We start from the raw sequence: 27,636 nt of genomic DNA, 5'->3' as shown, positions 1-27,636 counted from the left end.
TTTATTAAAGGAACATGTTGCCTTGGATCGGTCAAGTTGGTCTTTGAAGAGCGTTTGAAACAGTTTGTTATAAAATGCATATGGTTAGAAAGATATTTTAATAGTACAATAATCCACACAAATTTGCCTCGAAATTGCGTGGTTTTCCTTGTACTATGCGAACACAGTCGTACACTTATGGGAGTAAATAATTTGACTCCTATAAACGGCCGATCGTGTGAGTCGGCCAACTTGAGTGTTGAAGTTGGGGCGTCCCAACTCTAGGTAAGACAGTCATGTGTGGTACCAGCACATTGCAGGGTACCAGGGTTGGATTTTGCTGCTGTCTAGACTACCTCATGGTGTGAGCTAGTCTTGAAATCAAGCCGGTAATTGTTTAGCAGTGTAAAGTATGGAGACGGTATACACGTCCTCGATCCCAGTAAGTGTGTGAGTCAGTCGCATGTGTGTTTGTAACAGGCAGCGCTTATTCTAGGTGTGAGTCAGCATTGCTTTTGTGGCTAGAGCGCGGCGGGGTGTTAATAGAAGGGTTTGAGTGGGTAAATTAAATATTCTCAAGTAATTCTTTATATAGTTTTATCTTAAAAAATAGTGTATGCGTTCGAGACTACTTGTAAATAGAGATGAACTTGTGGGTATCAAACAAAAATATAAAATGCAAATTTACCATCTCTTTTGACAAGCAAGTTGGGACCAGTCCCAACTATTGTCGGGACGATTATCAAGTTGGTACGGAACATATTGATGTTGCTCAAAATCATTAAATTGTGGAACTGAAATGACATTACAATGTACATGTTTCTAATTGTCTACCTCATTAAAATGTTTTCAAGCCCCGCGGTTGACGAAGCCACCACAGGGGCATACTGTTTCCAACATGTCCTTCCGAGTATGTGTAGGTTGGGGCAAAATATGGATAAGAACAAAGGTTAATGAGGGAAAAGCCCTTAGCCCCCACCCCCTTCTAGGCCCACTGTTGCATAAGAACATTTCCATCGAATTGTGGAATTAAGAGAGTACATGTGAAGGTTTCAATTTGTCTGCATCATTAAAATATTTGTATGTGTGCCCCGAGGTTGTGATGCCACTGAAGGGACACACTGTTGCGGAGATGTCCTTCAATCATTGTGTGTGTGGGTGGTTATGAATTAAGTGTATCTGGTGCGGAAAAGGTCCCCAAACGAAAGTTTAGTACAAAGCCAAAGGGAGCGGTTGCTAAAAAATTGACGAACGAACAAAAGAGGGACAAAAGGTGGTCCCTGATTGCAAGTATTTAGACACTTGCCTGCCCTTACTGGATACAAATTACATAATAATAAAACAACAATGGAAGTACCTCACACCTTGGATCTGTTGAGTGCGACGACGTGTCTGTGTGCAAATGATATCTCAAAAAGAACCTGGCATATCCACTCAAAACTTGGTGTGTGAATTGGTCCTAGGACCCCCCCCACCCCGCCCACTCACCCCAGAAGCCTGTCATTCTCGGACTCTCTGGTCGAATATCAAGAGTTCATTGTGGCTAAAACGCAACATTGTTGGAGCAATAGCTGGAGATGGCATTTGTATTTTAACTGGAAACTTGGTTTGTGGATTGGTCTTCGGTAAAGGCTTCCTCAGAAGTCTAACGTTGGTGTTGTGTCCAGAACTCAACTTTTGCGTTTTGCAGGGAGATTGTTCTCTGTATGTCTGTATGTTGCCCAAAATGTGGAATAAGCTTCCTGCATATCATACACATAACAAATATCAGCTCCATTCACCATTACCTCATTCAAGACATTCCTTAAAACACATGTTTTCCCAGACGGCTTATATTACTCACTATATATTACTCACTGTGCATCATGGCATTATCTTTTGGCTCACTGTAAATGACTTTTGATTGATTGATTGATTGACTTTTTTGACTTTTCAAATCAAACACTTTCTTCATACACAAAATATACAGAATTTTTACAAAAACATAGAAAACTAAAAAAGACTGTTACAAAAAGACAGGTCAGTAGCTGGGATTTGAAACAACACCCAAAATTAACACTTAAAGGCAGTGGACACTATTGGTAATTAGTCAAAATAATTATCAGCATAAAACCTTTCCTGGTGACGAGTAATGGGGAGAGGTTGATGGTATAAAACATTGTAAGAAACGGCTCCATCTGAAGTGCCATAGCTTTCGAGAAAGAAGTAATTTTCCACGAATTTGGTTTTGAGACCTCAGATTTAGAACTTGAGGTCTCGAAATCAACTATCTAAACGCACACAACTTCGTGTGACAAGGGTGTTTTTTCTTTCATTAATAAGTTGCAACTTCGATGACCGATTAGGCTCAAATTTTCACAGGTTTGATATTTTATGTTTATGTTGAGATACACCAACTGTGAAGGCTAGTCTTTGACAATTACCAATAGTGTCCACTGCCCTTAAGCAAATACATTAGCAATGCATGGTAAACAAGGATGAGAACCAAAATTACAGAGTCCTTTCAATGTCATTATCAGTGATCTTGAACATGTTGCAGGGACCCTATTTCTTGATTGATTGTTTGTTTCTCTGTTGGTTTAAACATGTGAAATGCCATAATTTCCATAGACCTCCCAAGATCTGGATCAAAGTTTTAGAGTTGTTTGTCAACATTCGCCCTTGCCCTTGTATTTTAGGCACAGTCCCAAGAGGCTTGCTATTTCATTCTGATGGAGCGCGAGTTCATTTTCGTTGTGCAAAGGGCTTCCCAGGAGTTGAGATGGTTTAAGGAATGAATTAAATGGCCCGGTGACCGGGGGTAATGGTATAAGAGTGCTTTGAGAAGCCCTTCGGGTGTGAAAACAACTACTGTTATGACTATGATTACTTCAAATTTATAGGACACGTGTAAAGGGGCACCAAGGCCAATACCATGGGCAACAGACAGAGTCCTTTGCTTTGATGTGGTGTCTTGTCTATACCATCAAGAGCTCTCTTTAGTTGTCGTGAAATTTGACAAATTCTTTGTGTTGACTCTCACGCAGGTGACTGCTAAATTTGGAGTGCCTGGTTTAAAGGTTGCCATGGAATGGTTTGGTTTCTACGGGGGACCGGTTAGATCCCCCCTGCAACCTGCATCTGATGCGCAAAAGGCACAACTCCGACAGACGTTCGTTGAAAACAGATTCATGTAGAACAAAACCACCAGTCATTCCAAAAACCTTGCGGTGCCTTTTTTTTTATATTCTCTCTCAGTTTGAAAGGTGACTCAATTTTTAATTTTAAGACAATTTGTCATCGAAACTACTATTTGAAATTTGATCATAATAATACAGGCATTTATAATGCGCTGGTATTCATCTTAAGATGCTCAGGGAACAGCGACACTTTTAGAGTAAGATAATGCTTATGCAGGTCACATTGGGTCATCAAGTCTTGAGGGAAGTTTTGAATAAAGCCAGTGATGAAGTAGAGCTGTTGATGGTATAAAACATTGTGAGAAGCGCTCCCTCTGAAGTAACGTTGTTGTCGAGAAAGAAGTTATTTTCAACGAATCAAATCAAGCATCTGAAAGCACACAACTTCTTGTGACAAGGGTGTTTTTTTTTCTTTCATTATTATCTTGCAACTTCGAAGACCAATTGAGTTCAAATTTTCACAGGTTTGTTATATTATGCATATGTTGAGATACACTAAGTAACTTAAAATGATTATGTCTCGAAATACTTTTAACAGTAATTTATTTTTTAAATTGTGGGGGAAAGTACAGACTTTTCCACAAATTATTATAAAGATTATCTTTTGAAAAAAAATCAACAAAATATTTATAAGCGCTTTGAGAAGCCCATTCAAAAAAGCACTAAAAATTTTACTAAGAATTTTAAAGTGTCCTATAATTTGATTGACTACAAGTTATTTCCACTTAAAGAGATTGATTCTGGACAGTGTCGAAAAATAACTATTTTTGAATAACTGAAACAAAAACCTTACCAGTAAGTATAGCAATGAAATAAATGTGATGCTTTATTTGAAAGGTGTTATATGGGATTGGTAGAGCATTCAATTGTTTTAAAGGCAGTGCACACTATTGGTTTTTTACTCAAAATAATTGTTAGCATAAAACTTTACTTGGTAACGAGTAATGGGGAGGTTGATGGTATAAACATACAACGAGTTTGATTTCGAGACCTCAGATTTAAAATTTGAGGTCTCGAAATCAAGCATCTGAAAGCACACAACTTCGCGTGACAAGGGTTTTTTTTTTCCATTATTATCTCACAACTTCAACGACCAATTGAGTTCAAATTTTCACAGGTTTGTTATTTTATGCATAATGTTGAAATACACCAAGTGAAAAGACTGGTCTTTGACAATTACCAAATGTGTCCAGTGTCGAGTGTATAGCACAAGTGACCCACAACTAGGATTCCAGACCACGCTCATCATAAGCAATGTGAAAGTTTGATATATTTGGGGGGGGGGGGGGGAGGGGGGGGGGGGGTGGTGTGGTGTTGAGTGTGTGTGGTATAACAGATAGGAGAGGGTTATTAGTCCATTTATCAGAAGAGAGTGGGGGGGGGGGTCATTCATCATTAGAGGGAGTTTCACTTAAAGAGATTGATTCTGGACTTTGTTGAGCAAATAAATTCTGTTTTGAGTGTCGGGAAAAAAATAACTATTTTTAAATAACTGAAACAAAAACCTTGCCAGTATTCAAGTATAGGCAATGAAATAAATTATGCTTTATTTGAAAGGTGTAATACGGGATTATTAGAGCATTCGATTTGTTGAGAAAGCACCGTCCAGATGTTTACTCTATTAAGAATCTAAAATGATATGTATAGAAGAATATTTCAATAAATGAATTTGAAGCTATGTTAAAAGTGTAAAAGTTAGTTTTTTATACTTCTGTCATGCTGTTCAATTAGCTTATTTCCTCAGAAGAACAGTTAAAAGTAATCATGGTGGTATAAATAAACTTTTAAGCAGACCAAAAGGTGCTTTTGACGCCCACATCGAAACAATTATTCAGTTACAACTCCAGCGGCCGATTTCACGAAACGCTAGAATAAATCCTAACTCGAGTTAGGACGAGTAACCTGTCCTAACTTAGGATGGGTTCAATGCGTCCTACGTGTTCAGATGGGTCTTCAGATAGGGTAACTCGTCCTAAGATTAATCCTAAGTTGGGATGAGTTTGGTGAAATCTGTTCCTTGCTCTATGGTGAAATCGACGGCTAGGGACAGAAGGTCCAGGAGGACCGAATCTGCTGCGACACTGGCTACCTTGCTTGACGATGAAGGCAATCTCATTAGGGATGTTTTTGCCAAAGCCCTAGTTGAACAGCCACAAACAAATCTTCGGTTATGTTTGCAGTGGTTTCTACTAATCATCAACATGGCTTCAATCTATTTGTCCGCCTCATCCTAGCCTCAGACTGCCCTTGACTTAACCTACATTCCAGTAGATTGCAAGTAGATTAACTCTTATGTAACTGCTCGTTTGGGGACCATTTCTTAATATTAATTAACTTTTGGTGTACAGTAACCCCGATTTTACTCCGATCTTATCCAGTTTTAGTAAAACTAGAGTATGAGAATTTTGATTGGCAGGTACTTCCTCACGTTGGCAGGGGGCGTCTTGGACCATGGAGGTCTTCAGTCGCTGACGAAATTGTTTTTGCATTTTTATACCAGAGGCGTTTGTAGTTTTACAAAACCTTGAAGTTGGGGCCTGATGAATGGGTAGTTACGAACAATATATTCTAAAGTGTACAACATAATAATCAAAATTACACTTGATACAATTCCAAACACATTAAATAGACAGGTTTAAACAGCATTCCCGTTAAAAATGTTTCGCCCAAGCCTATCCCTCTATAGCTTTTTGAAAGTGGGTCAGCCTTTGGTGTAATGACTCCAGTAAAATGGTGTAATTTTGATCTGAAAAGCTGCTGCTCAGTTATGAATATTTAAAGCATCTGCGAAATCGATTCGTACGAAGAGCCCCAAGGCGTAGCCTGATTAGTTGACGTCACACTTCAAGGGTTCGTGAATTACGTCAGTTGAGCCCACGTCCATAATCAACTTTGACCTCGCATCATCAATCACACGGCCTTCATGGTTATGGAGATTCACAGTTAATTCCGACGCATATAAACCAGTAAACGTGTCCTTTTATAATCCTTGCTAATTATCGGCGATTCTAAAAAGCGTCACCAAATAAAATGAAATGTCCACAGGTTAGTTTTGTTATTCCCTTTAGATGCCATCTTTACTACCGTCCGTTTGGGCTTGGAGTTAGGCTGTGCCGAGCGTTCCTTTTATAGCTGCCAAAGTTAGTTTTTTTTTTACCAATTAATTATTAAAGAACTCACGCGCGCCGCACGAGGTAGAAGAAAGCATTGGGTTGTGTACCTTCAAAGAGTTTTATTCTCCTAAAAGAGGGTAGTGATACCATAAAGAAAAATGGACAAAGAAACCTTTTCAAAAATGCACAGTTCGTCTTTTTTTTTAACTAGGGCCTATATATATCTCGAGCCGATCCTGTGGCAGGAAATGATTTGGACTTCTGATGATGATAGCGCCCTCTTTTGAATCCTTCAGGCCATGGTAATTTCCTTTGGCGGGGGACCCCGTTTAAAATTTGGGGCGGGGAGGGGTAGTTGTGTTTGTCCACTGCCGATGTCATGGGTTTTGTTTTGTGTGTGTCCCTCATACTATATAGACTGGGCCCTGTCTTTATCTGAAAGGACGAAGACAGGTACCGTATACTCAGATCCAGTGATTCCATTGGATACAAAGATATAGTTGGATTATAAACGTGCAGTGACATGAGCTTTCCATAAGATGTCCAAACAGCACACTCGATCCTATCACCTCCACCATATAGAGTTTGAGTGCGTGTCTCCATGGAGGAATAAATTAATTTATTCCTCCATGGTGTCTCTATGTGAAATTAATGTAGGTCAAAGGTGGATGTACACACGCCGGCTGGAGGCCGGTCTCTTGCGTATGCACGAGCCTCGAAATGTGACGTCAGATGTTCAGGCTAACTAAGGGTGCGTTCGATTAGCTTCCCAGGGTCGACCCCGGTGTGTGGCATTTTCTACTGTGATAGCGATTTCCAGGACGAACGTTTGCAGATAATTACCCACGTTCGTCCTGGAATTAAAACCCACCACACACCGGGGTCGACCCAGGGAAGCTAAACGAACGCACCCTAAGTCCCTCCATGAGCAGGAGGGCAAGAAATGAATCAAAAGAGGGCGCTTTGATGCAAAAACGAGGTGGATGAATCTCCTGCTCAGCGGTCTCTCTTCTGTCACTTTTGTCAAAAAATCTCCACAAACAGCATGGTTACCCCCAACCTCTGTTGCACACATACACGCCTGTCGATTATTGGATGATGCATGCGTCGCACGCAGGTAGAGTACGGCTGAGCCAGCTAGTACTGACGGCGCCCTCTTCCTCCAACTCGACTCGCTCCAATTTCCTTGTAGCCTTCTCTATCTTTCGACGTCGGCGGCGCTCTAACTTCTCCCGTTTACATCTGTCGATCTCGTTCTGTTTGTCGATGCAGGCCATAGCGAACATTTTGAACTCTTTGTAGTCCAATTCCTAAGAGAATTTATAATAAATGGAGGTGTTGTTAAGAACACAAAGTATCAATAAAAACTACACGAGCACAAGAAGGGTAGAGCGAGTCAACAAAATCTAAATATTATTTATTATGTGTTGCGTTGAAAACAAGAGGGTGGGTTTAAACTAAAACACTTTAATAAACATTGCACTTTCCCTTTAAACGAATTGGACGTTCGTTCACTAGACTTGTCCCACAGGTTTTTCCTTTTGGTTTTTCAAAACCAGTGAATCACTAACAGAGGGCAGTATATAGCGTTATAGGAAACAACTGTCTGATAACTTCTCTTCTCTTCAACGCTTGCTCAAGATGACAATCAAGCCATAATCACATCCGCCAATTCGAACATGTTTTCAGGCCACACGTTTTTGAGAGGATACTAAAGAACAAACTAATACGACTAGACAAAAACCTTTTACCTCGTCACCTGATATGTCAAAATCTTTGAATATCTGATTGACAGCCGCTCCGTGGAAGTTGAATAGAAACCCAAAAGCCGAGAACTCCTCTGCTGAGATGCTGTGACTACGGTCCTCGTCCAGCAGTTCAAAGACCGTCCGGGAATGGCGGTAAATAAACTGCTTCTCTTCTTTATCCTATAAAACCAGCAAAATCAAACCCCTTTAAAAGGGGTTCCGTTTTGTACTTCAACCCTCCACATGGATTGGGAGAGATTGGAACTCAAAGAATTGAGTAAAACAATGCACGAGAATTATTTTAGTATCAATTTAAGCATGTAAAAACGTATTAACCAGTTATTGTATTTTACCATAACACATCATAACTGGTTAATACGTTTTTACATGCAACTAATTTTCGTCTCACTGACAGACTGAGACCAAAATTATTTTTGTGACATTGTTTTACTCATTTCTCAAAAACTACAGCACCTCATTATCATTATCTTCAAACTGTTTACGTTTAATGTAAATCTGTGGACATTATGTTTTGTGCTAACAAAATAACCCAAATCTTTTATTAAGATCACCGAATTCAAACTCTTGTGTTTCTGATCAGCAGAGTGTGCGTTCGAATTCCCCACCGTGACGTCCTTATATGCAAGACACTTAACCATTTCTTCGTCCTTCGGATGGGACGTAAAGCCGTTGGTCCCATGTGTTGTTTAACGCTTATAAAAGAACCCAGTACACTTATCGAAAAAAAGAAGGGGTTCGCCCCGGTGTTCTTGGTCTGATCGGCAGCAAATTGCGCCACAGAATCTTGTTAAACATTGGTCTCATAATTCAAAAACGTAGTATTTAAGTTACAGCGCCAGGAGCGTCACTAAGTGACAGACATGTGCGCTATATAAGAAGCTACAATTATTAGTATGGCTCTGGCAGTACTAAACCTATTAAAAGTTTGATTGTTTATGCCTATGTAACCAAACAACTAGAAACCATTGGGCATGTAAATAGATAGTTATTTCTGAGATACATCATTGTATTCAGTTACTGCATGTATAATTACAATTAGCCGTTATGCAAACAGGAAGTGTTACGCTTTGCTGAGTAAAATAATTGAAGTTTTACAACCATACATTCACGGATATGTCGCAACTTTTTAATTTGGCTTGTAGAGTACTGCTTTTATCGTTAATGATGTTCCCTTTTCGAAACAACAATAATTCCACTGACATGTTGGGTTCCAAGTTGAACAAAATAAGTCTTGACTCTTGTCTGAAATCCACCCCTTGCTGCCCAAATCTCGCTAATGTACACGTGACGCACCCTTACAAACAAATAAAAAACAAACAAACAAACAAACAAACCAACGAATGATCACCGCCCTCTACGGCGAGACCCACCTTGAGTGAGATCAGAATGCAAACCAATAAGTAGAACTCGTCAAAGTCTATTCGACCCGATCCGTCCACGTCCAGCATATCGAATACGTTGTAGATATGCCCTCTATTCAGATCGCAAACGGCATGGAGGAACTGGTAGAACTGAATATCTAAAGTGAGAAGAAGAAGAAAAATAACTAGAACTTTAATACGTGTTATTTTGTGCTTCAATTTGCGGTAGTATAAGCTCTTCTGAAGATCGCAGCCAGCACTGGTAACTGTCAGGGGAATGTTTTATTTTATTTGTATAGTTTGCTTACCATTGATAGACTCTTCGTTGTGTACATCAAGCAGCTTAAAATATTCCTGAAGAATGAAGACATTTTTACCAGACAGCATGCTGTATGTCTTGTCGAGGTGAAGGAAATGAAGTATTCCTTGTTTTATTTTCATTTTATGGTGGTTTGATTCTGTCTATCTGAAAATGTGGTCCAAGAAATCGAGATAATGGGCTTCCCCTCTGTTTTTAGTAACGTTCAATTCGTCTTCCGTGCCTAGCTAGCTTTGCATTGCGCGTTGAAGACTACTACCCATACATTTTGAAAGGTAATACAATAAAGCACACAATTTTCAAATCAACGTTTTGCTGCGCACACCCGCTCTAAACGCAAACGCAATGATTTTGTCACTGCGTCACACGCGCGTGCACAAGTGATGCATGCACGCCTGCCTCTCCTCAGAGAGATATACGCGGCCGCCTCTCTTAATATTAAGAGAGGCGTATAGAACATGGAATGACCAGTTGCATAAAGCGAAACGCTACACGGACGCTGAGATAACGCGCACGTTTTAACGTCACAAGGAACAGCTATCGTCCAATAGTTTGCCTCTTTTGACCCCCAGTGAGGGCGTTTTCTGACCACAACGGTTGTTTTTAGCATTGATCTCTTTAGCGTGTGACGTCACATGCAAAAGGTCTATGGCCCTTTTCGAAACCACAGCTCCGGCTTTGGATCCGCTCAGGCTAGCTTGGCTCCGAGGTTGTTTTGACAACTGCGCGTACAATTGCGTACGTGTGCTCAGAGCTTCAGTCAGACGAGAGGACGAATCCTGAAGCCGAATTCAAAGCTGAAGCCGTGGTTTCGAAAAGGGCCATTATGAAGATGATATGAGCTATACAGAATTGGCTTTGTTAACAAAACAGTTACTGGCACGTGTATTAAAGCACTTTATGTTTTAACACGCGAATTTTCTTCTTTCATCCCCGTCTAATATCAGACGTCATCGTTGCCAAGGAGGACGAGAAGTTATTTGCAGGGTTTCATTCATTAGGCTCCACTCTCTCTTAACTAAGAATGGTTCATTTCGTCATCAGAAGTGGTTTCCATCATTATAAAAAAAGAGCACAAAGGACTGGTTAACCCATAGCTATAAAGCACAACTTCGGAACACTGAGTCAAACTTTTCCCTATTTTTAGTGCACGCCTTTTAAATAGTGATTTAATTAGTGTGTGGGTGGGCTTCAATCATATTTTCGTGGCATTCAAAAACGTCTGTAAAATTTCATATTGAATGGTCCTTTCTTTTGTTGTTATATCTTCCAATGTCGTGTATCTTGCGATTCATTGGCTTTCATTTTTGGGTGGTTATTTTTTAGAGTACGGTTTATTAGCTAAACGACCATGGAAATATGTCCTATCTTTTACTCAAAAGTGTAGTGCCGGTTCCATCCAAGATGGCGGCTTTTCTGTTTGGAAATTAGAGCCGTCTGGATTGGCCAGGATTCGAACCCCCATTCTGTACAAAAATACAGAACTTGGCCACCCATCCTATCAGTGGCAAACACTGAAGTTTAGATGTCACTGCCACGTTGTGTTTAGTTCTAAAGGTTGTGAATTGTTAGTGTTTTTGTTGGGGTTCGCTGTGCGACTGTAATGTAATGCATGCATGTGATTTGTTAGGACTTTTCCAAAATGGATTCAGTTGATTTCCAGTTGATTCACCTCCCTTCACCTTCTGCTTGTCTTGCAAGAAGCTAAAATGCTACAGCATTGATCAAAGACTCTCCCCTGTGGCACACAGCAGCTTTAATTTATGTTGATACATTTCTGTTGATACATCTCATGGGTGGGGTAAACTTGTAACTGTCTTCTGTCCATTCGTTTGCTTCGTCTTTATTTCTCGTACAATCTGAACCCTGATAGGGGTGCAATATGACCCCCCCCCCTTTAAACGACCCAACAATACTGACCAAGAAAATGAGCCAGGCCCATTTCGTTTCGGGCTTTCCTTAGCCTGAACGTCTGACGTTATTCTCCGAGGCACGTGAATAACGTCAGAGAGCGGCCAAAAACCGGCGTGTAAGTTTGACCTCTGACCTCTGTTGTGTCCATTGCACGTGCATTGTCTCAAATGGGAATCACGGGATCTAGCGGCAGCGACCTGTCTTTCTCCTTTATCCTTGCGGATAAAGGCAGGGGCCCAGTCTAGGCTTTCCCCTACGATCACCTTAAATAGCGCCCTCTTGTGGATTTAAGGCGTGCGAAATGCCATTGAGGAATAAGAACAATCCTCCATGGATAGCCATACAGGCAAATTTTGTTTTCCCGCGATTTAAGTCTAGTTTGTGGTTAGAGAAACCAAAATCATTTAATGGAATGTGACCGTGGTCTTGTTTTTATCGGTCAGGATTCACTGTTATTCAACACTCAGATGTTATTCTTGTTTATAAATATTGTTATATTCTTTATTTTTTTTCACTATACTTCTTCACAAAATAAATAATTAAAACATCTGATCGATATATTTTCAACTAATATAGAGAGTTGGGCCAATATAAAATACTAAATATAATTATAAAAAATAGAAATTTAATCAACTTTTCGGTATAGGTAGAGTCATGATTAAATCAGCGTTTCGTAAAAAAAATAAAATTGTTTTTGTTTTTGTTCACGAAATTCTGATTTATAGGCCTACATTTATTTAAAAAAAAATGTCAGTTCAGTGTCTACTTGCAGAGAAACGACAAAAAACTGCTACTGTGCTTTCACAATGAGCGTCTAATCCTCCAGCTTCACAGAAAAATGTTCTTGCTTATTTTTAATGAGGTTTGGCTGTGAACTGCCTATAAGAAAGTAGATAGACCTAAGTCATGTGTCTGGGTGATAACTTTCCCCGGGTATCGGAAGACTTCGTCTAGAGTGTTCTTAAGCGACTCGGACTTTTTCCATTGGAGCTGCAAATCGCTGGACAGTGTCACCTCGCCGAGGACCTTGTCTGCCCAAAAGAGACCTTTACGACGCACGGTGAACATTAACTCTGCGTACCTCGAGGTATCACTGCCTTCGGCCGTGAAGTCAAACGAGAAGGCCTCCTTGTAAACGGGGTTGCTACCGCCTTTGTTGCACTTTGTTCGGACCGTCTTCATGGCTTCATTCTCGGCGCCATCTCGACGGAACAATTTCACTTCCACGTCGGATTCTGCGAGTGAAAAGGTACACACAATGAATAAATATAAAGTGTTGTAAAATGAGATGCCGCTGTTTGAAGAAAAGAAAATGGTGGGTGAGAATTGAAGAAAACAACATCACAGAACAGTTTCAGCTTTACTCACCTTTTGCTAAAGCAGACATCTTTAATGACTTTGCCTTGACTACAGTTATCATCAACTTCTTCTTGTGAGCGTTGTAGCACATGCAAAATGAGATCGAGCTTGCCGTCTGTAATACGATACAAGAGAAAATAATGAAACACAATTAATTGTGAGCTCCGTCTCTCCATAACAGTTGAAATGCCCATGGCTCTTAAGACAATAACCGGTTCCATGACTTGTAATAAAGTTTGCGGAAAGAGGAAAGGGTAGTTTTACGTTACTCTTAAAAAAAAAAGAGACCAGACTTATTTGCTTCTTCCTGCACAAGATCGTTTACCCTTGAAACTCTGCCCTGGCATTAGCCCCGGCTTTGGCTCATTCATTTCGAGGGTCCATCAGGCTGACGAAGCCGAAGCCGGAACTAAAGTGACCATTTGGAAAGGGACAACTATAACCTACCGTTTGTTGAGCTGTTGGCTCTAAGGTGACCCAGTTAGCATCTCCAGTGAGTGAGAAATCGGCAAGAGGCATACTGGCTTGGTACAGCATCTTCCCAGTCCTCCGAAGTAGACCCTTGGTGTACACTTTGATGGTAAGAATCTTAGACGAAAGACTAGCCGACTTCATCCCCTTGAAGACGGTTCTCTTCGGTGGGAGGATGCTGTCATCAACGGAGTCGTCTGAAGACGGGATGCCTTCTAATAATTGACTCTGTTTGCCGGGGTTCAGAGTTAACTTGACTTGGTAGCTGACTTTCTTATTACTCATAGTGGATACAGCACAATATAAGTCATGGATATTAAATTGGAGTTTCTTGTTGTGTGCGTTGTACTTTGCTGAGATGCTGATGCCATCATCAGAGGTTGGTTCCAGGTCGGATGTGGATGTACTGCCAGACTGTAGCTCGGTTGGCTCCTCCTCATCGTGAACTAGCGTCATAGACGATAATGCCGTATCGATGTAAGATTCATGAATTGATGTCTCTGTACTCTGCACTGACATCCTCTTGAGCCTTAGTGCTGGTGATGATAAGGATGGAAACAGCCCTCTAGGCAGTGGTGACTGAGGATGCGCCGGCAAAACCTCCTCCGAGAAGCGGCGCGAGGCAGATTTCTCCACCGTCAAAAGCGTCGAGGTGCACCCCAAAGATTGGCGAGATCTTTGGCATGGAGACTTCCTCCTCTGTGAGTGTAGAGAGTTTGCATCGATGAAGAGAGATCCAGATGAGCAGTTGCTGAGAAGAGAACCGTACAGAGATAAGTCTGAGACCCGCGTCTTGCTCCCAGTGTTTAATGATGGGATGATGAATTCAGGAATCTCCTTGTAAGACATTTTCTAAGAGTCTTTAACTCACTTGGCGGTTAGCAGAAAACAGACCACTTTGGTTGCGAGAGGGAGAGAGAGGGAGGGGAGGGGAGTATGCTTCCCTTGTCAGTTGCATCTACATCTTTATCAGCAGAGTAGAGTCTCTTTTATAGACGCTGAGAAGAACTTCCAAAAATAAATGTGAGAGTTAACCAAGATACAGCAGATCACCGCATGCACTGAGTCACAATTACAAGGCGCAGTGAATCTATTATTGCCTGAAACCATACGAGGCATCATTCGACTTTCAGATTCCGTACTTTCTTGTTTCTTTACAATAAGACGGTAGCTGCCATACGATTTCTTATATACGGTTATTAAGACTTTATGTAATTAGTGTGAAATAAGTTACTTGGTATGACCTTGGTTAATAATGATGTGCTTTGTGGCTTCTGAGAAAATAAGAACGAAGTTTGCCTCGGGTTGCAATCGAACCGGCGAAAGTTTGTTGATACTTTGGTTTTGATATTTTGTTGACAACTTTGTAGACATCATGTAAAGTGGCCAACTAGTCACAAACTAACACTTGCGGATGACTGAAGCAGGAAAGCTGCTAAAAACCACTGGGTTATGAATTGAACCCGTTTGCAGTCGGCTTGGTTCATTTTATTGGTCAGACTGATCACACTGACCTAGAAATTGGCCAGGCACAACGAGACCCGCCGTCGATTTCACCAAACTCTTCGTAACTTAATAAAAATAATTTTAGGAGTTGAGTGTCAATGTATATTTGGTTTGCGGTAACACCATGTGTGTATCTACTTGCAAGGTAGAGTTGTTCTTAGGGAACTGTCTTGCTTTATTCTATACTGCCGTGGAGTAGATAATCGGAGGTTCGGGAGACTTCTCAGTTCTGAAAGTGTCGTATCCATAGACTTAATAGGACGCATTGAACCCATCCTATGACGAGGTCGTCATAACTCGGGTTAGGATTAATCCGAGCATTTCCTGAAATCGGCTGCCGGATAAGGGCCAAGTCTAAGGACTCAAGGACCGGTGATAGGCCTCAATTTTATGATTGTTAGCCAAAGCCGCCATTTCGCCAACACGGCTCATGGACTGACCGTCTATGACGCATGACTTATCAGTTGCAGACGGTCCTTTTTCTCTATGGCCCTTCTCGAAACCACGGCTTGAGCTTCGTCTCAGGCTTTAGACTAGACTTGATTCAAGTCCCATTCTCGTATGAGATTGTACGGGATTGGGACTTGAGTCAAGTCTAGTTTTAGACCCAATCAGTTATTGAGAACATAACTCCTGGGCCCAATTTCATGGCTCTGCTTACCGTAAGCACAAAATCGACGCTTACGGAAGCGGGAATTCTGTGTTTACCGCAAGCGTATTTCACGGGTTAGCGGCGAATGTGGGCTCCTGCGCGTGCGTACTTCACGTTACTAGGCATTCTAAGCTTACAAGACTAGCGCAGAAATTCGGCGCTTGCACGTAAGCGGGGAATCGCGATCGTAAGCGCAGAATTCCGCAGTAAGCAGAGCAATGATATTGGGCCCTGAGATTTCCATACGGGTTTTCTACCGGTCATGTGGAGGAAGCCCAAGCCGGAGCCTACGCCCGACCCGTTTTTTCGAAAAGGGTTGTTTGAGTTGTTGTGACAGGTTTTTGGACTGACGTAGGTTGGCTCTTTGTCGTGCAAAGACTTCATTTAGTAAAGCTTGACTGATAAATTCATAAACCATAAAGGAGTTCGTTTCATTTGTGAGAGACAACGCGGATTTTTTAATTGGGGTGTAAGCACTTCCATCATTAACAGTTGCAAACAATGTGTCGTGGTACGTAAACTCTGATAATAAGAGAGCACTAAAACGATACCTTTTGTCATCAGTCTCTTAGAAAAAACGAACGGACCCAGTCTCTACTGCCTTAAAATTGTGTTCGGCTGTTTCTTCCACAACTTCTAAATATCTTGAAAACAGAGAGTGACTTAACTTCTGAAGCGTAAAGTTGACATTGCTTTCATTATAGAAATGTGTGAAATTGTTATTAAAATGTAGGATTTAATAGCTACCGGGCAATCTACAAGGTAGTGTAGTTAGTATAACACTGCTCTAGAAATGCACAGGTCGTGGGTTCGAATCTCACCGAGTAATATGCCTGTAATATGCTTAGGCGTTTTTTTTTCACAGAGCTGAGGGAAAGTATACTTTTCTTGAGTATACAGTGCTAACACAAGTCGGCGTTTATGGCTAAAACCAAAACAATTTCAGTGAAAGGTACTATAATTAACTTGAAGGAATTCGAGTCGAAAAAGGGTGTCGGTGTATGGGTGAAAACCAACATTAATAACATTATTATTGGTAATCGAATCTTTCGTAAAAAGGAAGACGTGCCCAGTAGTTGGCTCGGGAAAGGGTCCAATACAAACGTATACATTACATCAGCCCATCCCACCTCTTATGGGACCTAGAGCGACCACAAATCGTTGTGACAGCATCTTCGGGGAACAAAATATCCTGCCACACCGGCAAATCGACAAGAGGTTTACTAAACTATACTCGCTAAACAAGTCTGCACCAGCTAACTATTAATTGAAGACTACCCTTGCAGTACTCAGCTTTCAGCTTCGTCCCTGCTATAAATAAGTCTTCTCTACAATTCTGGCCTTAATTTTGTGTAACCTTGTTTTAATTACGTTAATTACGGACCAGTTAAAACCAAGTCGTATGAGTGGCATCTTCGGATATAGAACATATTGTGGGTAATAGTAATAGGCATGTCTTTAAATAGTCAGACAAGTATAGATTCTGTACAAGAAGGAGTCTTGGTGGGGTCCCTTACTTACTTGTTATTTCGGCCGGGTACCATCTTATGCAAGTTGTGTAACATTTTACACAACCCCTGTTTACTACGAACCCATCAACAAATGGGGTTGTGTAAACCGTTTACACAACCCCATTTGTGTAATTTTTTAAAGAATAGTGTGTGATGATTTTACACAATTATTTGTATTTTATACAACACGTTGTGTCAACGGTTTATAAGTACTCGCGAGAGGCCGCCTTCGGTGGCCTTCAGGCCCGTAACCAGGTTTTTGTTTTTGGACAAACAAAGTACATCAGTACCTTATATGGTTAGAATGGCAGCTTGACCCACATGTAAATATGCGCGACATTTTTAAAACATAAAATACACAAATAAGTAATCAACAGCAAATTTCATGAATTCATAGTTTTGAGGATCGATTTGATAGAGATGGGGCCGAGCATGAGAATCTTCAGATTTTAAGCGGAATTCATGTGTTTCCAATTTCAAATTTGTGTGAATTTGATATGCAATTGGGAGGGGGGGGGGGCTGGTAGGTTATATTATGTAATTTTACTCCTGATGATGATGTGACCTGGGGCCAATTTCATAGCGCTGCTAAGCACAAAAACTTGCTTAGCATGAAATTTTGGCCTCGATAAAAACAGAATTACCAACCAAATTTCCACGTGGTTTTGAGGATAACAGCTGAATACAAGAAACAAGCAATATGAAACAAATGGAAATAATATGGTTGGTAATCCTGTTTTTATCAAGGAAGAAATGTCATGCTAAGCAAATTCGTGTGTTTGGCAGCGTTTTTTTTTTTTTTGCTTTTTTTTTTTTTTTTTGGGGGGGGGGGGGGGGGAGCGGGGGCACAATTCATTGGTTTTTTTTGTCAACCCCCCCCCACCCCCCATAGATAAGGGCCCGTATGGTTCTTTCTATCCATGTTGTGTCCTTTGGCATTAAGATATTTCACCATAATTACGTTGTCCTCTGGATATTCACGTGTTCTTCATGTGAAGGAGCTCATTCCTCTCAAAAGAACAATCCTGTACTAAAATAATTTACCAGGACTGGAAGTTCGTTGAGAGGGCAAGATGCGCCCTATATTTTGCGAAGTGCCACTTCCAGTTGAACATCCTAAATTCTATGTGAGAAGTTTGACGGGCGCTAAGCAAATTATTTTTCCAAGCCGTAACATCTTACAAAACTGGGCTCATGCTTAAAGGCAGTGGACACTATTGGTAATTGTCAAAGACTAGCCTTCACAGTTGGTGTATCTCAACAAATGCATACAAAAAATTGAGCTCAATCGGTCATCGAACTTGCGAGATAATAATGAAAGAAAAAATACCCTTGTCACACGAAGTGTTGTGCGTTTAGATAGTTGATTTCGAGACCTCAAGTTCTAAACTTGAGGTCTCGAAATCAAATTCGTGGGAAATTACTTCTTTCTCCAAAACTATGGCACTTCAGAGGGAGCTGTTTCTCACAATGTTTTATACCATCAACCTCTCCCCATTACTCGTCACCAAGAAAGGTTTTATGCTAACAATTATTTTGAGTAATTAGCAATAGTGTCCTGTGCCTTTAATGTTAGAGAGTGAAAAGCACTCTTTGAAGAGCCATATGAAGGACAACTCTTTTTCGAGTGGTCTTCCACTCTTTTAGATTGAAGTTTGCATCTTTATGAGTGCTTTTTCACTCTGTCCTGGAGTGAAACCCCTCTAAAAGATAATAATAAAAAAGGAGCTGTATGGAGGACAGCTCGAAATGTAAAGAGTGGTGTTTTTAACTCTTTTACATCTAGAGAGTAGGGTGGGTTCAATGCTCCCTAACGTCAATGGAAATTACGGAAAATAACTCAACCAAAGTCTTACGATTAACTCTTAATAGTTGGGAAGAGTTTGGTGAAATCGACGGCTTTGTGTGTTTACCAATATATAAAACCCAACCTTGAAGCTTGTTATTCTACTCGTGTAGGGGGGGGGGGGGTCGATAAGTTCCATTCAAGCTTCATTCAACCATAAAGAGCGGTCCTTGATCCAACCATGACTCAACTGTGTTTTTCAGACACCCACAGTGACCCTACACCATACGGTGTACGTACATGTTTGTATATTGTACACAACTTGACCCAGTGTGTGGAGATTGAGTACACCATACGCATTGTACGTACAGTATGTATAATATTATAAACGTACACGTGTAGTGAATTCAGTGGGATCACTGGAGAGTATACGGTATTGTATCCTGTAAGGCTAGGCTCTGTTAACTTGGAACGATTCTGAGGCTTGGGCGGATCAAAAACACACCGTCTGTGGTAAATTATTGCTTGTTTTTTATTTACACGTGATAGGTGTCCCACCAGAGAAGTTACGGATTTGGACTGGTAGAATTGAGACCATTCATGGTTGTACAAGCAGAGAAGAGCCAGCGGAGACCAAGCCTTGCATAAGCAGATGGTTTTTACGGGGGAGCTGTCTGCCGGTGGTAAGGTCGAACAATACCATGGAGGTACCTCCATGACAATACCGAGGAATTGTTCAACAACCGGGTGGCCAGCAGTGTATATTCGGTGTATAAAAAAAATACATGTAGGCCTAACTGCAGCTATTGCGGTTGTATGTGTTTTCAGAGTTTGGTCTTTGCGCCTCGATCGATCTGAATTCTCTGGCACCCTTTAACTTTCGCATTATCTATGTACGTACATTCAACCATGGAGCAATAAACTAGACCATGATTCAACACAGAGGTGTGGTTCTATTATGGCTATGATTCGACCAAACAACCCAATCCACCTTGGTGTATGCGAGAGCTAACGAGTTTTCAAGACGACAATGAGGTCTCCCAACTTTTGTCCAAAGGTGGTATTTTTAATCGTGATTTTGGTAATTTCTAAAGGGAGTGCAACTTGATCATAGAGCAGGATCATGCTGTGATAGTTTTACGTCTGTGAATCACATGGGCTAGCAGTTGTCCCGTAGAGCTGCATGGCATCCGTTATCGGCGCAACTGGCCCTTTGTAGATAGAGCTTGGCTTCCGGACAATTTGGTCAGCAAGCTGCATTGAAGGAGGGTTCACAACACGTTCCCTTCTCTCTATTTTTCATGTTTCTGTTGTGTTGGGTCTCATAGCAGACTGGTGGAAAGCCTGTCTAAAACAGCTCCACCCCAATCGGTGGTCTGGCCTCCCTGCCCAAACCGCTGGTTTTTAGGTGCCCCTTGGTGCATTCTGTATGTATCCGTAGAGCAAGGAAGACCCAAGAACGGTCTTCCAACGTGCCTGCGCCTGGATCAGATGGGACAGCTCTAAATGTAGCACAGAATTGGGCCATCGGCAAACGAAACACAGCAATGCCCATACTCATTGTGCTTAAGAGACATTCTTATTTACTTTTCGGGACTAAGTGTTATGCATGAGCTTTTGAAATTTAGTTCTACAAATATCTCAATCGAACGATTACTGGTCAGCTATCTTCTATTCTGAAGTGTTTGATTTATCATTCATTTCAAGACTCGGTTGCTGTGTGTGTCTTGAGGAGTCTGGTTGGTTAAGAAACACTTGTATCAGAATGGGAGTTTGTGTTTATATCCGTCGTCTGTTGGGCGGCATCACAGTGGAGCCTTTAGTGCTGGCTGCCATGACAGCTATATACTTCCTCGTCCAGGGCAGGCAGCAGTTTTTCTTCTTCAAACTCTGCATGATCAACTACAATGACTTGGAAGCCTGTTACAACCTTAGTGGGAATCCTCACTGGGAAGAGCAGGTCCAGATTGACACTGCTCGCTGGATGATGTACACAGATATCGCACTGCTGGTTCCGACTTTGTGTTCCAGTCTGGTCCTAGCTGCGTGGTCCGATCGAAGCGGCCGGAAACCTGCACTCATCATCGGATGTCTAGGTGGTGTTATTTTCGGAACAGTCTGGCTAGTTTGTTCCGTGTGGATCCAGATCCCGATGCCATTTCTTCTCATAGGATCGCTGGGTCTAGGAGCTTCGGGTGGCCAGGTTATCATCATGGCTACTGCTGTGAGTTACATTGCGGATATAACAACCACAGAGGAGCGAGTAAAACGTGTTGGGCTAGCTGACGGAGCTCTCTTTATAGCATCCGTTATTTCGTTATTTTCATCGGGACTACTGTTGGATGCCCATCTCTATTCGCTCCTCTTCACTCTTATGATTGTGCTTTTCCTTTGTGGAATCTTATACACACTTGTGTGTTTGAATGAAACGCGTCCACTGGAGTCCGAGAACTCAGCGGTGCAAGAAACGGATCCCTTGCTCGGGGGGTGTGGAGAGCCGAATGACGGCGGGGACTTGGCGCACGCCCCACGCGACCACGACGGGGGTGTTGGTGGGTTTTGTTCGGCGTGTTGTAGCGTAGACTTGGTGCTGAGATCCTTCGTTGTTGCTGTTAGGAAACGGCCAGGGAGGAGGAGATTGGTTATAATTCTGGTGATGGTCGCATTTCTTGTGAATCAGGTCGCGTTTGTTGGTAAGTTTGACACCTAGACCCCTTTAAATACTGAGCTGCTTACACCACAGAAAGTGGCTCAGCACAATAAAATTATGCTTACCTATACCAGAATAAGGTTCAGCCAAATTACTATGACACATGTACCGTTATTAAGCACACTGCTAGTTTTGCTTAGCAAAAAAAAAAGTTTCAAGCAACATTTTCTGCTAAGCCAGCTCTATGGAATTTTACCCCAGTATTTTCAGTTCAATTCAGTTCAACTCAACATTTATTTCCATACTGCAAAAAATGTACTTGGAGTTTGCAAAATAGAAGTAATTATAACAAAGGTTTATTCAGCAAATAATTATAACAATTATACTAGCTTAAAAACTTCTATAATAATGATAATGCGAGACACAATGAAATAGGAGAAACATTCAAATGTCTTTTGTATCGTGGACTTCGAAACAGAACTAAAGTTACAACAGAATGTATACAGACAGGGACAAACCAGGACAGATGAACAAAGCAAACGCTACTTAAAGACACTGGACACTATTGGTAATTGTCCAAACCTTACTTGGTAACGAGTAATGGGGAGAGGTTGGCAGTATAAAACATTGTGAGAAACGGCTCCCTCTGAAGTGGAGTAGTTTTCGAGAAAGAAGTAATTTTCCACGAATTTGATTTCGAGACCTCAGAGATAGATTTTGAGGTCTCGAAATCAACCATCTAAACGCACACAACTTCGTGTGACAAGGGTGTTTTTCTTTGTTGTTATCTCGCAACTTCGACGACCAATTGAGCTCAAATTTTCACATGTTTGTTTTTTAATGCATATGTTGAGATACACCAAGTGAGAAGATTGGTCTTTGACAATTACCAATAGTGTCCAGAGTCTCTAAACAGAAAGCGACTGGTGGGGTATCAATGTTACTTCACTTTGCTTTGTTTTAACAGGTTTCCAAAATGTGTTTGTGTTATATGCCAGCAAAGCACCATTCAAATGGAGTCCATTAATGATCGGTAATTACACGTTCTGTTTTAAATTAAGGAATAAAAGGGTAGCGACGAGTTCTTAAACGCCACCTTAAAAAAAAAAACGGCAGGGTCGCGTTCGTGTGATAAAGGACCGAGCCCAAGGCAAGGTTTTAAACGGCAGTTTAACAATGAGTCACAACTCTTGTATTCCCATTCATGAGTGCCTTTTTGGTTAATACAGCATCTAAACGTATCCGAAAACAGCCGATAAACAGCTCCAGCTGGTCATTATCGTTACCGTTTAAACACCCCCACGTGACGCGCTCTGAATGTAAATTAATAAATACCTGGGAAAGTATTAGGGAGATCACGTTGCAGATGACATTATGAAAAAAACACTCGAATAAAACGATCACTGATCGATAAACTCCACTGCGAAATTAGATTATTTATTTCTCATCGAATATACAATTTCAGACAGAAATAATATTTCAAAGGATGTTTTCTACTATCATCATCATTACACCCTTTAAGTTTTATGTAAATCTGTGATCTTCACGATATCATTTTCTTACCAATTTTGTAATGCTCCTTTAATATTGTGTACCATAACGCTCGAAGCGTTCAATAGTTAAATACTCGAAGCAGTCACTGGGTGCGTTCGTTTAGCTTCCCTAGGTCGACCCCGGTGTGTGGCGGTTTTTTTTTCCAGGACGAACGTGGGTAATTATCTGGACACGTTCGTCCTGGAAAAAGAAAACGCCACACACCGGGTCGACCCGGGGAAGCTAAATGAACGCACCCACTATTATTTGTATACTTTATTTCCATTCCCTAGGTTCCTTAATAGGCGTCATAGCTATAGCAAATGCCATTGCTCTACTGGTGTTTCTACCCTGTTTACGATGGGCACACGTCAACAATAATGTCATAGTTATTTTGGTCTTGCTGTCCATAAGCATCAGCTGTGGACTTTTCTCGATTGCCAGAACAACAACTGCCATTTGGTTAGGTAGGTACCGGGTGCAAGCCATTTGGGTCATTATTTAATACAGCTGCTTATTAGCACCGTGCGTCGTTCAATAATTTTCTTCTTAAAGGCAGTGGACACTATTGGTAATTGTCAAAGACTAGCCTTCACAGTTGGTGTACTCAACATATGCATAAAATAACTAACCTGTGAAAATTTGAGCTCAATCGGTCATCAAAGTTGCGAGGTAATAATGAAAGAAGAAAACACCCTAGTCACACGAAGTTGTGTGCGTTTAGATGGTTGATTTCGAGAACTCAAGTTCTAAACTTGAGGTCTCGAAATCAAATCGTGGAAAATTACTTCTATCTCGAAAACTACTGCACTTCAGAGGGAGCTGTTTCTCACAATGTTTTATACTGCCAACCTATCCCCATTACTCTTTACCAAGTGAGGTTTAAGGCTAATAATTATTTTGAGTAATTACCGAAAGTGTCCACTGCCTTTAATAATAACTGTGGCTTCTTATATAGCGCACATGTCCGTCAGCCAGTGACGCTCCTGAATTATGAGACCTAATTTTGATAGCACCATGTAATGCTTTACAAGGTGCTGTGGCACCAGGACGAACCCCTTCTCTTTTCGATAAGTGCACTAGGTTCTTTGACAAACGTTACACAACACATGGGACCAACCGCTTTACGTCCTATCCGAGGGACGAAGCAATGGTTAAGTGTCTTACTTATTGAGGACACACGTGTCACGGCTGGGGATTCGCCCACACTCTGCTGATCAGAAACACCAGAGTTTGAATTCGGTGCTCTTAACCGCTCGGCCATGACACTTCCTTATTATACTGACAATAGAGATCAGTGGCCAGGCCCAAAGGGACCCGGACCCGGGCTAAGTTTGACCAATGAGTTGTAGAGTGTTCACCTCTTTATAACAAAGGGCCATTGCACACGATACAACATTTACAGGCAACTTTGAGTCAACCAACTGCAGTGCATGCTACAGGCCCACTTTAGTTGCACATGGGTCATTTTTCGAACATTGTCTTACGATCTACAATAAAAAATAGATGAACATTGAAGTGTAGAAATTTCCTTCTTGGAGATTGCCTGGAACTGATTGCCTGTAAATTGCCTCTTGTGACATGCCTTTAGATGTTCCATAATATTGCTAATCACGATATTGCTAATCCTCTGAAACCATTAAGCCCACTCATCTCTTACATCTTCAGTCTCCTGACGATGACTAGAGCAAGCTAGTCGAAACGTTGAGACCAACCCAAGAACTGACTCTGCGGTAGTATGATCTTATAAGCTAAAGTAGTAGTCCCAGCCTATTCCTTTACCATCCGCCCGAGTAATAGTTAATAAGCAGGACAGTTCTTTCCAGAACTGAGAAGTCTCCTGAACCCCCCAATATCTATCCCGCGGTAGTAGAATAAAGAAAGACAGTTCTCTCAGAACAAACTCTACCTGGCAAGTAGATACACACATGGTGTAACCGCAAACCAAATATATATTGATACCTCACCATGCAATGCCTCAAATCCTAATCACAAGTTTTGTTTTGTGTATCTATAGCCGCAATGCCAACGTTTGTCTTCGGATTGGTTCCCGCAATTTACAAAGGATTGACAACTATGTTAGTTCCTGGTGACGAAACAGGTTCGTACAAAGACTATCCCTGTCTCACTTCGCCAAACAACATCACTCAACAATATAATAGATGTTAAATTTGCATCGGGGATAAAGAATATTAATTTTGGTTTTTACCCATACACCGATGTGTGTTAGCACTGTATACTCAGTACTTTCCCCGAGTCCTGTGAAAAAATATCACAGGCATGTTACTCGGGTGGGATTCGAACCCACGACCCTTGCAATTCTAGAGCAGTGTCTTACCAACTAGACTACCGAGGTTGCCCGGCAGCTAGAGGCAGTTCGAAAAAACTAAAATTAATATTCTTTATCCCCGATGCAAATTTAACATCTATTATATCGTTGCGGTACCCGCTGCCCAAACATTGTTAATTCGAATGACGCAACATTACATTTTACTAATCATAAAACGAAATCGAATGACCATTTTCAGTAGCATTCGATTTCGCGCGAAATAGAATAGCTTGGTGGTTAAATTGGCTGCTCATTTGCCGAAATTAACCGAGTAAACCTATATTATTATTGTTAAGTCTTATTACGTGCATACACAGGTAGTGTGGTGGCCTTGCTGATGAATATGGACGCCATTGCAACGTTGTGTGCTGCACTCATATTTGATAATCTCTACCCTGCAACTCTTCATATTCTTAATGGGACCGTCAGCTTCCTAACCGCCAGTGGACTTTTCTTTCTTGAACTGTGCGTCTTCCTGTAAGTGTGAACTCTTCTTTTTCCGATTATATTCTCAATTGGGCACTGAACATCACACAATAACTAATCTGTGAAAATGTGTCCAATTTAAACATATCAGTATGAAGTAGGCCTATTCGTCAAGAATTGGCCCAAAATATTTTAAACCTTTAGGGACTCCCATAAATGGCCGACCGTGTTTGTCGACGAGTTAAAAGGAAAACCACACAATTTCGAGTGATACTTGTGTGGATCATTGTATTCTACTTTTAAAATATCTTTCTAATCATGTGCATTTTATAATAAACGGTTACAAACGCTTTTCAAAGACCAACTCGGCCGATCCAAGGCAATGTGTTCCTTTAATAAAACGTGCGTGCTTTAACGGTTCACAATACTGTACAACATTATAAACTGATTTTAAACACAATAAACTGATGATAATAATTTTTTTTTTTTTTTTGCAGAGTCGTCGCATACTCCTCAAAGTATCATAGTGGTAATGAGGATTCGGGTTCAATCGATGAAGCTACAACGTAATGACGTCACTAGAGAAGGGAGTCAAAATGGCCACGTTCGATCAGGGTCATTGTGAACCATTTAGGCTTAATTGGTTATCGAAGTTCCATTAAAATAATGAAATAAAAACCACCATTGTTACGTAGAATTGTGTGCTTTCAGTTCTCAGATTTTTTTGTTAGCGTGTCTTCCCACTGAAACCGAAGACTTTAAAGCCATTGGACACTTTCGGTTAACAGTTTGTCCAAAGGCCCACACTTTGTGTGTCACAACTTATATAAAATAACAAACCTGTGAAAATTTAGGCTCAATCGATCATCGGAATCGGGGAAAAAACAACGGGAAAATCCACCCTTGTTTCGCCGTGTCATGATGTGTTTACTAATCCGTAATTCTCGATGTCGAGAATTGATAATTGAGATTTAATGTTTTCTCAAAAAGTAAAGCATTTCATGGAACAATGTTTTAAGAGAAGTCTTTTACCATTACCTTCTGTAGTAAACCCTGTAAGTTATTTGTAAATCTGTGAACCTTTTTTCTGTTCCGAAAGTGTAAGGATCCAGGCGTTTGGCAGATCTTGCGAGAACGTCCTCGCTTCGCTTTCGTGTACAAAACCAAAGGAGACATCGCTGAAAAAAGAACAAAGAAAAAAGAACAAAGAGAAGTCATCGATTAGCTGGAAACTAAGTTATAAGTATACAGCAGCTTTCGATAAAAGAAATTTTGAGTCAATTATTTCACTTCAAGGCAATGTGGCTATGGAAAAAGGATAATTAGTTTTATCTCCCGAAATTTGAGTTTCAGAAACAATACTGCCAGATTGTGTTTTCAGAGAAATCGTTAGAGAAATTATACCAACTTTGGTAATTAAAGGACTATAATAATCTCAGACGAAAGCTGGGCATGTAGAGAATCAAAGGTTAAAACTATTAGGAGTTGAACATAAATTTTATAATTGGATTGGCCCTGACGATCCCTTGGCCTTGGGATAAAGTCAGTATGTTTCCACGCCACTAAAAGGTAAGCTATATATAAATTAAAAGCACTGTACACCTTTGGTAATTGTCAAAGACCAGTCTTCTCACTTGGTGTATCTAAACATTATACATAAATCATCTTCCTATCAAGTTAACTCGGCAAACTCCCTCAAAGGAATATAAACACCGAGCTGACAACAGCCAATCTCACTCATACAAACGTTGGTTTAAAGGCAGTGGACACTATTGGTAA

At 41.0% G+C, this 27,636-nt stretch overlaps 3 protein-coding genes across 4 annotated transcripts in view; 2 read left to right on the top strand and 1 right to left on the bottom strand.

Annotated features, from left to right (window-relative positions):
• The window catches only part of LOC139940475 (4-hydroxy-2-oxoglutarate aldolase, mitochondrial-like), a 31,235-nt gene extending 11,524 nt beyond the window's left edge, over window positions 1-19,711 (top strand). Inside the window, exon 7 of one of the 2 annotated variants that reach the window (XM_071936750.1) lies at window positions 19,469-19,711. In XM_071936750.1, coding sequence (XP_071792851.1) covers window positions 19,469-19,567 — 99 coding nt within the window. In that variant the 3' untranslated portion in view covers window positions 19,568-19,711. Of the gene's footprint in view, window positions 1-3,005; window positions 4,427-19,468 lie in introns of those variants that run through there. The other variant, XM_071936749.1, reaches the window with a different exon arrangement.
• Window positions 4,455-9,995, bottom strand: LOC139940476 (EF-hand calcium-binding domain-containing protein 9-like). Its single transcript, XM_071936751.1, has 4 exons — window positions 9,710-9,995; window positions 9,411-9,559; window positions 8,023-8,199; window positions 4,455-7,581 (listed from the first exon to the last, which is right to left on the bottom strand). The coding sequence occupies exons 1-4, from the start codon at window positions 9,840-9,842 to the stop codon at window positions 7,360-7,362; spliced, it is 681 nt and encodes a 226-aa protein (XP_071792852.1). The 5' UTR covers window positions 9,843-9,995; the 3' UTR covers window positions 4,455-7,359.
• A 180-nt stretch (window positions 19,712-19,891) lies between the features above and the next one.
• On the top strand, window positions 19,892-26,573 carry LOC139940474 (proton-coupled folate transporter-like). The gene is made up of 6 exons (XM_071936748.1): window positions 19,892-21,612; window positions 22,537-22,602; window positions 23,396-23,569; window positions 25,120-25,203; window positions 25,749-25,908; window positions 26,355-26,573. The coding sequence occupies exons 1-6, from the start codon at window positions 20,685-20,687 to the stop codon at window positions 26,425-26,427; spliced, it is 1,485 nt and encodes a 494-aa protein (XP_071792849.1). The 5' UTR covers window positions 19,892-20,684; the 3' UTR covers window positions 26,428-26,573.
• Window positions 26,574-27,636: the final 1,063 nt, after the last annotated feature.

The sequence above is a fragment of the Asterias amurensis genome, chromosome 8, assembly GCF_032118995.1.
Source record: "Asterias amurensis chromosome 8, ASM3211899v1".
NCBI lineage: Eukaryota > Metazoa > Echinodermata > Asteroidea > Forcipulatida > Asteriidae > Asterias > Asterias amurensis.
The sequence above is the reverse complement of the archived record's forward strand: the minus strand, read 5'-3'. Positions and strand labels throughout refer to the sequence as shown.